The sequence below is a fragment of the Oryctolagus cuniculus genome, chromosome 11 (assembly GCF_051225735.1).
Source record: "Oryctolagus cuniculus isolate XC-2025 breed Fujian yellow rabbit chromosome 11, ASM5122573v1, whole genome shotgun sequence".
NCBI classification, from domain to species: domain Eukaryota; kingdom Metazoa; phylum Chordata; class Mammalia; order Lagomorpha; family Leporidae; genus Oryctolagus; species Oryctolagus cuniculus.
In genome coordinates, this window is record NC_142877.1 from 602,794 (window position 1) to 616,390 (window position 13,597).

Below are 13,597 nucleotides of genomic sequence, written 5' to 3' on the forward strand. Positions count from 1 at the left end.
TGCAGAAGTGTCCCCTGCTGGGAGCTGCCCCCCCCCAGCACTGTCCACACGCTGGGCAGTGGATGCTGCGATGGGGTATTTAAGGACAGGAGGCTGGAGCCTGCGAGGTGCAGTGCATCACAGGGGCACGTCCAGGTTACCCCGAAGGCGTCGGGGAGGTTGGGGGAGCTCCGAGGACAACAGCAGGCTCGACGAGGATGAAGCAGCCCCAGCGCGAGGAGATGGTTCGGGAGGAGGCCGCCCGCCCCACCAGGGGAGCCCTCGATCGCAGCCGGGGTGCTGGCAGGTGGGCGACGCCCACCCAGGTGGACAGCGTCTGCGGCCAGCCATTCTGAGCCCAGCTGCTGGCAAGGCCGTGTCCAGCTGTCAGGAGGGCCTTGCTCCAGCCAGGGGTCATCTTCAGAACCCCCCCCCCACCCGCCCAGCTCAGAGGAGGGTCTCCTGGCTAGAGACTTTGGCACAGCCTCTGTGGGGGACATCTGGCAACACCGACAACCCGGCCAATGCCTCTGGACCTGGAGTCGAACCTGCGGCGGCCTCCCTCCAGGTGTCCTGGCACAGGTGTGCCCGCGCCTCAGGGGCCCCTCCCTCGAGAGGGCGAGGCGCCGGCTGTGGCGCTGACCATCAGGGGCTGTGGATCCCCAAGTTCCAGCTTTCCAAGAACTGGGGTTCAGACAACGGGCGAGGCAGACAGAGCAGCTGGGGGCCTGGGGGCTCCCTCCAGAAGGGGCTGGGGGTGGTGGTTTCTGCTTCCCACCTAGTACGCTCTGAGGCTTTTTAAAACTATGTGCCTGCCTGACTTCGGAATAAACAAAAGCTGAACCCTTTCCACGCTGCGACACTGGAGAATTCCACAGCTGTGGAGCGACAAGACCCCCGTCCGCCAGGGAGGTCTGCACAGGAGCCTCACTCTGCCCACAGCGCAAGGAGCGGCATTTCCCTGGCAGGGAGCACCAGCTGCCCCCGATGTCCAGTGGGCCTCCTCAGTGCTGGGGGCCTTCCTGCCCCCAGCCAACAGGGCCAGCCCAGGCTGGGGCTGTGCACCACAGCAAGCTCCACCCCCTGACCTCCTCCCGGGCGGCCCACAGCCCTGCCTGCCTCCCCGTGCCCCGGACAGTGAGGGCCCCGCCCATGCGTGCACTATGCAGGTGGCCACACGCCCCAGATGTCCACAGCCGCACTCCAGTCCCAGAAGGGCCAGGGGCTCTGCAGGGTGGGGAGCCCACCCCTCCAGCCACCACCATCAGCTCCTCTCTGAGGCCACAGCTCCAAGCCATCAGCCACAGCGGCAGGGGGCCGAGTGCCCTGGTTCCTGAAGGCTCTGTGGAACTGAGCCAGGGCCACCTGGGGGCTCCGTGGTCTGACCCTGCTCCTGCCGCAGGAGTGGGGCTGGGGGTGAGCCTACTGCCCACGCCCACCCCACGGCGGCCAGACCGTGGCTCTCTGCAGTCAGACCATCAGCAGAGGCGTCCCCCGGGCGCGGCTCTGGGCTCAGCCTCTCAGCACCGTCCCTTCATTCAGTCCCTCGGTTCCCTGCCAACCAGCAGAGGGCAGGCCTGATTCTCGCGTCCGCCGGGTCAGCATTCCGGCTGCAGAGAGGTGGGCAGCAGCCTGGAGGGGGGCGGTGGCGAGCAGGGGCTATCGACCCCACCCGCCCCTTTCCTGGCCAGTGGAGGCCTCTCCTGGCCACACTGCCCGCTGAGCCCCGGTCAGCACCGCAGTACAGACCTGACCCCCACCCTCGCAGTGTGCTGGGGAGCCCCCCACCAAGTTCATGTCCTCCTGAGACCCCTGAGGCAACCCCATTCAGAAACAGGGTCTCTGCAGATGGCACAGCAGTGGGAGGAGGTTGCCCCGGACTCAGGTGGGCGCTGAACCCAGCGACAGAGACGCCAGTGAGGCACAGCCGGGAAGCCAAGGGCGGCCACTGCAGGCCAGGAGCCCCACACAGAGCGCGGCACTGCCCGCGCCTGATTCCAGTCCCGGGACCCTGAGCTCAGACCCCGCCTCGGCCGGGAGGAAGTGAGGTCCCCGTGTTCTGTGGCCCTGGTCCCAGGGCCCTGGCTGCCTCAGCCCTGGAAACGAAGGCACCCGCAGCCCACACCCGCCCGAGACCCCAGCGGCCAGTGTGGCCTCCTGCAGCTGCCTGGGCATGCGTGCAGGTGCCAAGTGACAGCCGGTGTGTGGGGGCCATGGCCTGGCGCCGGAGGCTGCGTGCACCACTCAACCCTGCGAGGGGGGGAAAGGTGGTCCCGGGGGCCGAGAACCTCGGAGTGGCTGTGTGGAGACCCGGGGGCCGAGGACATGAGTGGCTGCGTGGAGACCTCGGGGCCGAGGACATGAGTGGCTGCGTGGCCCCACGCCCCACCAGGGGCCACTGCCCCGTCCGCCAGAGGGAGGTGAGCTGGGGAGGCAGGGGGAGGGGCTCTGATCATGGACACTCCTGGGCCCAGAGATGGCTGCCCTGCCGTCCTAGACCCTGGGAGCAGGTGTGCAGCCCCCTCTCCCCATGTTCTGGGCTCAGCCACAGACAGGCGGAAAGGCTACCCTGCCCCTCAGCACCCTGCTGGCCACCGTGAGCCCCGTGTCCTCCTGTGCCCACCACCAGCCTGGACACGCCTCACTCGTCTTTGGACGCAGCCCAGATAAAAGCACTGTCTCCCCACGGCCAGGTGCATCCAAGCCTCAACCGTCTGCACCCAACCTGGGCGCCAGCCGTCCCTCCCGGCTCGGTGCTGCAGCGAACATGCCCGCCTGTCCAGCGCTGGGCCAGCGCTGGAGACTGGAGCCGAGGCCGGGAGCCGTGGTGCGGGCCTCCCCTGAAGTGGTGAGATGTTGTCAGGGCCCGGCTGAGCCGGAAGCCCAGGCTGCCCTATCTCAGGGGCACAGGGACTGCCCGGCCCTCACTGCGGCTTAGCGCCTCTGCTTGGCCTCTCTGGGGTCATTCCTGCCCCTCGTGCCGGCCCAGCATTCCCTGCGGCAGGACAGGACTGATTCGGGCCACATGCGTTCATGGCACCTGCCAGGGCCGAAAGAGAACAGCCACCTGGACGCCATGGTGGGGCGTGGCCGCGGTGGGGCCGAGGGGACACCTCCGGGAGTGACCGGGAGGGGCTACGGGCAGGGGCCTCCGCGGGGCTGGCGAATGAGAACGGGGCCGGGAAGGGGCGGCCTGGCTTGAAGCCCGCTCCCCAGCCCCGCGCACCTGTAAATGCGGCGTTTCTCCTTCGGACCCCGGGATGACCCCAAGGCCCATAAAGATGGACGTGCCCAGGGCTCCCGCTGCCGTCGCCGCCAAGCGAACCGCACAGGAGCAGGTGCACAGCGGGCGCCGCCGGGTCCCAGCCCGGCCCCACCGCCCTGCGGGGCGCGCCCCACGTGACTTCTCGGGCTCCGCCCCCGCCTCCGCGACCTCGCCCCGCCCCCGTCGCGCGAGACTGAGACCCGGGAGAGAAATCCGTCCCGCAAGGCGGGGAGGCGCAGGCGCGTGCGTGCCGGCCGGGCGTCATTCCCGGCGTGCCTCGCGCGCGCTTACGACGCGCAGCCTCGTCCCTGCCGCCGCCGCCGCCGCTACCGCTGCTGCCGCTGCCGCTGCCGCTGCTGCCGCTGCTGCCGCCATTGGAGTTGGCGCCCCCTCTGTGCGCCCCCCGCCCGGCTGCCGCCGCCGCCCCGCGAGCCAGCACCGCCGCCGGCGCCCGGGAACTTGGCGTCGGGGGCCGCGCGCGGCGGGGACAGGCCCGGCCTCGCGGGAGGCCCGAGCCGGCGGCGTTCATGAAGCATGTCGGCCACCAGCGTGGATCCCCAGGTAGGGCCGGGCCGGTGTCGCGGGGCCGGAGCCTGGAGGCCGGGCTAGGGCTGGGCCGGGAGCCGGGGCCGTGCTGCCGGGACCTGGGGGCCGGGCGGGTCCTGCCGTGGGTAACCGAGTGTTCCCTCCGGCCGCGTCCGCTGCAGGGAACAAAAGGACAAGACGCTAACGGTGAGCGCGGCCCCGGCGCCCGGAGCCGGCGGGGAGGGGGCGGCTTCCCGAGAAGCCGGGGAGCGCCCGCCGCCCCGGCTGCCGAGCCCGGGGCGGACCGCTGCCGGGCGCCGTGCGTGTGGCTCGGGTGTAGCCGGATCCGGCTGCGGCGCGCCTGGGCTGTCCGGAGCTGCCGGCCGCCCTGCGCCGCCTCCGCCGAGCTCCAGACCGAAGCGTCGCTTCCGGGAAGTGCCTTGAGTCGGGAGCCGGGCGGTGACCCTGTGGCTTCCTGTTCCAGCGCACAGTGGTTCTTTGCAGCCGAAGGAGACGGTGCCCGACGCCGACTTCGAGCCCTACCTTCCCGGCCAGTCGAGTCAGGTGAGCCTGCCGCGCCCCCGCCCTGGCTCTGCGTCCCCAGGCCCTCCCTGGAGCGCGGAGCCTCCCCTGGCGCCCCGGGCAGCTGGCCGGGCCGGGCCGGGCCGGGGTTCGTGCATCGGTGTTTGGTGTCTTTTTCTTTCTCGAGAGAGAGTGGGAGCCGGTGAGCCCCCTGCACCGGGTCACTTCCCAGCCATGGCCGGGCCAGGGCTCCATCCCCGCCCCTGTGTGGGTGGCGGAGACCCAAGGACATCGGAGCGGTCACCTGCTGCCTGTCGGTGTGGGCAGCAGGAAGCTGGAGCCGGGACTCGGGTGTGACGGGGGAGGCAGGGAGGCCTGTGAGCCTGCCTGACGGGGGAGGCAGGGGGCCTGTGAGCCTGCCTGACGGGGGAGGCAGGGGGCCTGTGAGCCTGTCTGACGGCGGAGGCGGTGCTGCTTGCTGTGCTGAGTCCGGCACCGCAGTCCAGGGGAGCGGCCGAGCGCTGGGCCTGGACTCGGCCGCCCGGCCTGGTGACTGGCGCTGGTGACTGCCTTCCCTGTGCCTCGGTTCCTGGGGTAACTCCTGGCTGTCGGCACCTCACGGGGTGCCCTGGGGGGCTGGTTGTCCTCCACCCCTTTGGAACGGAGCGCTGTGCGGCTCGGGGGCTGTTCTGTGGGTCGTGGGTATTCGTGGCATCCGTGGCTGCCAGCGCAGGGCGTTCTTAGCAACGCCCCCTCCCCTAGGAAAGCTGTGGTACCCAGAGCCGTCTGCAGGATTCCCTGAGAGGCCGCTGGGCCAGTCGGCAGTTAGGAGGCTTGACCGTAACAGCATCGCTTGAGCGTGCTTGCCTTGGTAGCGCCAGGCCTGCCGTGCTGGGGTCAGACTCCTCTGTCCGCCAGGGCTTTGCTAGAACGTTCTCCGCTGCTGGGTGAGGCGGCGGCCGGCAAGTTGGGGAAAGCGTGGCGGGAGGTGGGCTTGACCACCAGGTCTCCTGGTGCTGCAAATCTGCCCCTCCCTGGGCAGGCAGGCGTGCGGAGCCGCCTGGGCCGAGCGAGGGTGACAGGCGGGTTCCGAGGTTCCCGTCAGTTATGTGCTTCCCTGCCTTCTCGGGGGACACAGGACCTCTGTGCGGGATTTTAGCCAGCAAGTGGGCGGCAGCTTCCTTGACACACGTGTGTACGATTAGTGGATTTACTTACTGGAAAGGTAGAGCCGCGGAGAGGGTGAGATCGTCCTCCGTTGGTCCGCTCCCCAAATGACCGCTGCCAGACGGAAGCCGGGAAGTCCCTCGTGGTCTCCGCACGGTGGCGGGGCCCAAGGGCCGTGCTGTTCCCGCTGCCTGCCCGGGTCATTAGGGCGCAGAGCAGCTGGGACTCGAACCAGCGCTGCTACTGGGGTGACGGCGTCGCACACGGGCCTCACCTGTGGCGCCACAGCGCTGGCCCCTGAAGTGTGTCTCTGTGACACTTGGGAGGATTCTGTGGCCGTGGGAGGATTGTGTGCCCGTGGTGGTCCGGGCAGTCTGCCCTTGGAGAAGCCGTGGAGGGCGCTCGCGGGCCGAGGCGGCGGGGACGGTAAGGTGGTGGGGAGTGTTCTCAGCCAGGCGAGTCACTGGCTGCTGCGGGTGGCAAGTCCACGTCCTCTGCCTGCAGTGGAAGGAGGCACACGCCCGGGAGACTCCCGAGTCCTCGTCTCCCTGTGCCGTCCTCACAGATGAGGGGCCGCAGCCTCTGGCTGGCGGACGCTCGCCTCTCCCCGCCGCGTGCTGTGTCCGTGTGGGGCCCGGTGCTGCTCTGCTTCGGCCGCACGTCACCTGGGAATGGCTGCCCAGGACCTGCGCTCTGTGATGGGGAGTCTGGTTCTCAGGTGCGGGCGATGTCTGGTGCCCAACGTGGCCGGTGGGGTAGAAAAGCCACTGGGCGTGGCTGGTAGCTGCCAGCGTGGAATCTGGGACTGTGTGTGCATGTGTGTGTATGTATACACGTGTGTGCCTGTGCCTCACAGCTTTGTCCAGGTGTTAGGGTGTGCCGTGAGCCGCGTGTGCTTGGAGCTTATAGTTTTATGACTTGGTTTACGTGGAGCCGGTACCACGGTGAGAGAGTGGTCACACCCATCAGCCCCAGGGCTGCCTTTTTTTTTTTTTTTTTTTAAGATTTATTTATTTTATTTGAAAACCAAAGTTACAGAGGCAGAGAGAGAGAGGTCTTCCTTCTGCTGGTTCACCCCCCAAGTGGCTGCAACAGCTGTAGCTGGGCCGATCTGAAGCCAGGAGCCAGGAGCTTCCTCTGGGTCTCCCACGCGGGTGCAGGGCCCAAGGACTCAGGCCCTCTGCTGCTGTCCCGGCCACAGCAGAGAGCTGGATCGGAAGTGGAGCTTTGCCGTAGCGCTGGACCCGGGGCTTCTTGTGAATCCCAGTGTGGTCTGTGAAGTCAGGCGGAGGCCACCGCGGTGCTGTGTGTGGTGGAACTGCGTTCCTGAGGTGCTTTGGAAGTCTTCAAGAGCCTGCCCGCGGGGTTGGTGGCACTGGCACGCCTGGGTGTCTCCCTGCTGTGCCTCACAGCAGTTAGTTTTCTGCCCTCCTCGCCCTGGGGGTGGCCGGCTGCAGGAACTCCGTGTCTGCTCTGTGACTTGCGTACACTTGGGGAGGGGGGCCGAGTGCAGGCTCTGGGTGGGGTGTGTCCATCTTGACTTCTCACTGGGGTCCCGGAAGTGAGAGGAGACTGGGATGGGCCGGAGCAGCCCCGCTCAGGGTTCCCAGCTCTGACTCCCAGCGGGGTCTGAGCCCCCAGCCTGCTACCGCCAGCACAGACGTGTGCTAACCTAGGCACCTGGGCGGGAGGGCGGCACGGGCCTTGGCGTGGCCCCGAGTGCTAGCCTGTCCATGCCCTCATCTGCCCCTTGACCTCTGCAGGCACAGGGCGTGGCAGAGCCAGTGGGATCTGCTGGGCACACTTGGGCCGTCTGCTGCTGCTTTCCCAGGCCATGGCAGGGAGCCGGATCGGAAGAGGAGCAGCCGGGACTCAAACCGGCGCCCACATGGGACGCTGGCACCATAAGCGGAGGCTTCGCCTGCTGTGCCACAGCGCCAGCCCCTGACCTTGTGACTTTAGTTCACGTCACTGCACATGGGGCTTTGTACTGGGAGCTGATGGCCGGGAGCGTCTCAGCCTTGGCCTGCTCCCACACTGGCGCCTTCTCTCTCCCACCGGCAGGGGAGACGGCCCAGGGCCGCGTCTGGCTCGGCCGGTTCGGTGTCTCCTACGCTGGAGGCCGGCTGACCCCCGTGTGTTTGTTTCTGCAGAGCAGCACTTACCCCTCGATGAGCGATCCCTACCTGTCCAGCTACTACCCGCCGTCCATCGGATTTCCCTACTCCCTCAATGAGGCGCCGTGGTCCACTGCGGGGGACCCTCCGATCCCCTACCTCACCACCTACGGGCAGCTCAGTAACGGAGACCACCACTTCGTGCACGATGCCGTGTTCGGGCAGCCCGGGGGCCTGGGGAGCAGCGTCTATCAGCACAGGTTCAACTTTTTCCCTGAGAGCCCCGCCTTCTCTGCGTGGGGCGCCGGCAGCTCTCAGGGCCAGCAGACTCAGAGCTCGGCGTACGGCAGCAGCTACACGTACCCGCCGAGCTCGCTGGGCGGCACGGTTGTGGACGGGCAGACGGGCTTCCACAGCGAGACCCTCAGCAAAGCCCCCGGCATGAACAGCCTGGAGCAGGGCATGGTCGGCCTGAAGATCGGGGAAGTCACCACCTCCACGGTCAAGGCGGCGGGCTCTGTGGTCAGCAGCGTGGCGCTGGCGGGCGTCCTGTCCAGCAGTGGTGGGACGAGTGTCAGCATGCCGGTCGCAAAGCCAACCTCGTGGGCCGCCATTGCCAGTAAGCCCGCAAAGCCACAGCCCAAGACGAAAGCCAGGAGCGGGCCTGTAGCCGGCGGTGCCCTGCTGCCCCCCCCCATAAAGCATGACATGGACATCGGCACCTGGGACAACAAGGGGCCCGCGCCCAAGGCCCCGGCGCCGCAGCCGGTGGCGCAGCCTCCCCCTTTGGCCCAACCACAGTATCCGAGCCCTCAGCCACCTCCCCCGGCCCGCTGGGCGGCCCCTCGCAGCCGAAGCGCAGCCTTCGGGCCGAGTGGAGGGGGCGCCAGTGACGGCAGCTCTCCCGGGAGCGGCCAGCCCGGTTCCGCCCCGAGTGTCGAATCCCACCCGGTCCTCGAGAGGCTGAAAGCTGCGCACACCTACAACCCGAAGGAGTTCGACTGGAACCTGCGCAGCGGGCGCGTGTTCATCATCAAGAGCTACTCGGAGGACGACGTGCACCGCTCCATCAAGTACTCCGTGTGGTGCAGCACGGAGCACGGCAACAAGCGGCTGGACAGCGCCTTCCGCGCCACGGGCAGCAAGGGGCCCGTCTACCTGCTCTTCAGCGTCAATGGCAGCGGCCACTTCTGCGGCGTGGCCGAGATGAAGTCGCCCGTGGACCACGGCGCCAGCGCGGGGGTCTGGTCTCAGGACAAGTGGAAGGGCAAGTTCGACGTGAAGTGGATCTTTGTCAAGGACGTGCCCAACAACCAGCTGCGGCACATCAGGCTGGAGAACAACGACAACAAGCCGGTGACCAACTCGCGCGACACGCAGGAGGTGCCCCTGGAGAAGGCGAAGCAGGTGCTGCGCATCATCGCCTCCTACAGGCACACGACCTCCATCTTCGACGACTTCTCCCACTACGAGAAGCGCCAGGAGGAGGAGGAGGTGGTGCGCAAGGTGAGTCTGCCGCACGCGGGGCCTCCGGGTGGGTCCGGTGGCGGCTCTGCCCACCCAGGCCTCCAGGAGGACCCGCGGTGGCATCTCGACGGAGCCGACGAACGCCCGCTCTGCACTTCGGCCCAGTGGCTGGGCCGTGACGTGCTTGTGCTCTGCTCAGGAGCTGGGGGCACTTTGTCGCGAACGTCTTTTTTAAAAGATTTATTTACTTATTTAAAAGGCAGAGTTACAGGGAAGCGTAGGCAGAGAGAGAGGTCTTCCATCCGCTGGTTCACTCCCCAAAAGGCTGCAGTGGCCAGAGCTGAGCCGATCCATAGACGAGGGCCAGGAGCTTCCTCCGGGTCTCCTCTATGGGTGCGGGGCCCAGGGCTTTGAACCGTGCTCCGCTGCCTTCCCCAGCCGTAGCAGAGAGCTGGATCGGAAGTGTGGCAGCTGTACCCGCTGTGCCACAGCACGGATTGTTTCTGAATCGTGGTCTTGCTTTGTAGCCTCTGTCCAGTCAGGAGCACACAGAAATAGTGTCCCTGGGGTGCTGCAGGACTGGCTGTGCCCCGAGCCCACCCACCTGGGGGCGCCTGGCCCAGCGTCACAAGCTCTGGTCTGCAGGTTGGTTCTTATCTTTCAGCAAGCCAGCGTCCTGCAGTTCCTGGCAGTTTGTGGCCACTCCATGCGGGTGTGGGTGTGGGTAGGTAGGGATTTAGACAGTTTTTGGTAAAAATTACCATATCTGGGTGCAGTGGCAGGAAACCGGTCTGGGTGGGTCGGGTCTGGAGGTGGCTCTGAGTGCCGGTCGCAGGTCGGGAGCCCAGCCCTCGGGCGTCTGCCCAGAGCAGGGTGCGTGCAGGTGGGGAGGGCAGGAAGCCGTGCCCCGAGCGGCCTTGGCCTGAGTTCGCCTCTCCTGGCTTGGCGTCAGCGCCCCCTGGCAGGAGTGTGGGTAGGAGGTGGGTCTGACCTCTGCCCAGTCCTCTGGTGAGAGGGCCGCCTCGCCCGTGAACGTGCGGGGTCTGCTGTCTTGGACGCCGCGTGTGCTGGCAGCAGCTCGGCGTGCGCAGCACCGGGGCTCGGCCGCCCCTTCTCTCGGAGGGAAGAGGCGACGCCGCTCATTTCCAGTTGCTGGAACCTTGTGTTTTAGCTCTCCGGTGAAAAACAGGCAGTCACACGGCACATGGCTGGCTTGCCCCAGAAATGCTCGGGAGGCACTGTCGTGGGACTGGAGTGAGCTGCACCAGGCTGGCCAGCGCCTGAGGGGCCGCTGTGCCGCGTGGCGTGGGGGCCGCCGTGTGGAGCCCGGCTGTCTGAGTTGCCGACTCTAGTCACACAGTAGGGGTAATTGCGAAGGGGACTGTGGGCCCTTGGCGGGCTGCACCCTGGCATCCGACCATGGGTGTGCCGTGTTTCCTCTTACGAGGTGTAATGTTTGGGTTTTCCGAAAGTGCTTGTCCCAAAGGTGGTGAGAAGCTTAGGGACAGAATGCTGCCCTCGCCCTGCGTGGTGTGTCCGCCCTCTGGTATCCTGAAACTTGGGTTGTGCCGGCACAGCCCTTAGCGGCTGCGTGCTTGTCCTGGTCTCTAGTTAAGCCCTGTGGAGAGTGACCTGGGCCGGGACTGAAGCCTTGTGGGCTGGCGTCTGCTCTGCGGGCCGCACCGGCCCTTGGAGCTCTGCTGAGTCACCGCACGCCGAGGGCACTGAAGAGGGCGCTGATGGGCTTGCATCCTGTGGAGCTCATCGCGCGTGTGCAGAGATGGAGTTGGTTCCCGGGGGCCCGGGCTGGACAGGGCCCTGGCCGCAGCGGCTGCCCCAGGCTCCGGCTGCATTCTGGGGGTTCGGCCAGGTGCTGGAGTTGTCTGCACTTTCTGGTGCGAGGGGTCTGGGGCTCCTCCTGGGGACAGTTTGCCGAGGTTCTCGGGACGTCTAAGGACAGACTTGGTGTTGAGGGTTGAGCCCTAGCGTGACACCACAGGGCGCTGTCCAGCTGGGGGTTTGCAGACTGACTGACGGCAGCTGAACCAGCCCAAGTCCTAGGTGGATGCTTTTGGGTGTTAAGGTTTATTTGAAAGGCAAAGTGACAGGCAGAGAGATCTTCCATCTGTTGGTTCACTCCCCAAAATGGCCGTGATAGCCAGGTCTGGGCCAGGCTGGGGCCAGGCTTCGGGGACTCCCTGTGTCTCTTACATGGGGGAGGGGCAGGGGGAGGGGGAAGATTCTATTTGCTGACCCCCCCCCCCCCCAACCATGCCCACAACAGCCAGGACTGGGCCAGGCTGCAGCTAAGGAGCTGGGAACTGGAGTCTGGGTCGCCCACGTGGCAGGGACCCAGGCACTTGAACCGACTGCTGGCTCCGAGGGTGTGCGTCAGGCTGGGCTGGGCTGGGCTGGCAAGCAGAGCCGCCGTGGAGCGGTTCAGTTGACACAGGCACTGTCTTGACCACTGTGTGGCCCGTCCCAAGAGTTTTTCCAAAGAGGATTTTTAAGGGAAAGCAAAATAGAGATTATTTAATTGTCCTAGTTTTAGACTCCAGGGCGGGAAGGAAATTTTTTTTTTTTTTTTTTTAAGATTTACTTATTTATTTGAAAGGCAGAGATGAGAGAGAGACAGACACCATCCACTGGTTCACTCCCCAGAGGCCACCACAGCCGGGGCTGGGCCAGGCCAGAGCCAGGAGCTTCTTCCGGGTCCCCCACGTGGGTGCAGGGCCCGCGATCTGCTTTCCCAGGCACAGCAGGCGCTAGGTGGAAGCGGAGCGGCCTACGTCAATCAGGCCTTAAACGCCGGGTGCCCTGCTGGGCAGTTTGTCCACTTGTGTGTGTCTCGATAGGAAAGGGGTCCGTGTGAGGGGCGCCGAGCGTTTCCGCGTCAGACGCGACCCCTGGACGCCGTGCAGGCGGGTGCTGGGGAGAACCCCGCTCTGCTCCCTGGGAGAGCAGGGCAGAAACCTGGCAGAGCAGCCTCGCCCTGACCAGTCGGGGGGGCGGGGCCTTCATCAGCCCGGGACAGAGGCTGGCTTTCCTCTTACTGAAAGGGTAGCAAGAGGTCTTCGACTGCTGGTTCCCTCCCGGCGCCCACAGCGGCCAGAGCGCAGTTGGCTCCCCGTGTGGGTGCAGGGACTCAAGTGCTTGAGCCGTCACCCGCTGCCTCCCAGGGCGCTGGGACCCGGGAGCGGAGCTGGCACCCACGCCGCGTCTCGGCCGCGGGGCCACGTGGCCTCCCCTTGAGCTCAGTGGGTGGGGCCTGGTCTCCGCCCCCGGGAGACGTAGATGGGATCAGGCACAGAAAGGGCGGCCGCACCCCCTGCTGACCTCCTCCTCCTCCTCCTCCTCCTCGCAGGAACGGCAGAACCGGAGCAAGCAGTAAGGACGAGCCCGCGCCTCGTGTCCCGGCAGCTGGCTCTGAGGCCGCAGCGAGTGCCGGTGCTGTCCCCGCGCCAGCCCCGCGGCGTCCCGTGCACGGGTCGAGTCGCCTCTTCCTTCTTTGTAGTTGGCTTTGCCAGATGGCTCTGCATTCATTTGTATTTTTTGTACGTATGACACTATTGTAGAACTCACTAATAAAGGGTTATTTTTCTTGTCTGCTTACCAGTCAGACTGACCTAAGGTGAAATGAAGCAAAACAAAGAGCCGGATGCGTCCCAAAGAGCTGCTTCTCGCGTTGGCAGGAGCTGCGTTCTCTCTCGTAGTCCTCCCGCAGAGGCCCCGCCGTCTCTCACCCTCTGTTGCCGTAGAGCAAGCGTAGGAAACCATGTTTGTCTCGTCTGCTCTGACGCTGCGTCAGGTGGCTGCGTCTCCTTGCCCGGCGGACGCCTGTTTTTGTCACCCATGTCACCTGGCGGATGCCGACCCGCCCACTGCACTCGTCTACTAAACGGCTGCATTTTAATTTTTTTTTTTTTTTGACAGGCAGAGTGGACAGTGAGAGAGAGACAGAGAGAAAGGTCTTCCTTTGCCGTTGGTTCACCCTCCAATGGCCGCCGTGGCCGGCGCTCTGTGGCCAGCACACTGCGCTGATCCGATGGCAGGAGCCAGGTACTTAGCCTGGTCTCCCATGGGGTGCAGGGCCCAAGCACCTGGGCCATCCTCCACTGCACTCCCTGGCCACAGCAGAGAGCTGGCCTGGAAGAGGGGCAACCGGGACAGAATCCGGCGCCCCGACCGGGACTAGAACCCGGTGTGCCGGCGCCGCAAGGCGGAGGATTAGCCTAGTGAGCTGCGGTGCCGGCCTGCATTTTAATTTTTTAAATTTGGTGACCATATTTTGTGTCCCTGGAAAACCCATTGTCCACAGCCTTGCCCGCCCGGAGCGAGCGCTTTGGCCCTCGGCCCTCCGCCGACCCAGCGGTGCCGAGGAGCGGGGCCGTTTGCGTGTTCCTAGTCGCTGGCAGGCGCTGTAAGGCCACCCTCACTCGCCGGGGTTCCACGGCTGAGAGCTGAGCTTCCGGCGTAGGGTCTGCCCGCACGGACGGCGTGACAGACGCGGCCGCCAACGGTGGCGAAGACCGAACCTTTACAAGGGGAATTGCGC

At 66.1% G+C, this 13,597-nt stretch overlaps 1 protein-coding gene across 3 annotated transcripts; it reads left to right on the plus strand.

Annotated features, from left to right (window-relative positions):
- The first annotated feature begins 3,540 nt into the window (after positions 1-3,540).
- YTHDF1 (YTH N6-methyladenosine RNA binding protein F1) lies at positions 3,541-12,654 on the plus strand. Of its 3 annotated transcripts, none has more exons than XM_008253429.5 (4): positions 3,549-3,805; positions 4,254-4,333; positions 7,612-9,081; positions 12,407-12,654. In XM_008253429.5, exons 1-4 carry the CDS (start codon positions 3,772-3,774, stop codon positions 12,431-12,433), a joined length of 1,611 nt encoding a protein of 536 aa, XP_008251651.1. In that variant the 5' UTR covers positions 3,549-3,771; the 3' UTR covers positions 12,434-12,654. The 3 variants fall into 3 exon arrangements, with proteins under 3 accessions (XP_008251652.1, XP_008251651.1, XP_089163044.1); XM_089306918.1 differs by having other exon boundaries at positions 3,642-3,805; positions 7,617-9,081; XM_008253430.5 differs by lacking the exon at positions 4,254-4,333 and having other exon boundaries at positions 3,541-3,805.
- The last annotated feature ends 943 nt before the right edge of the window (positions 12,655-13,597 follow it).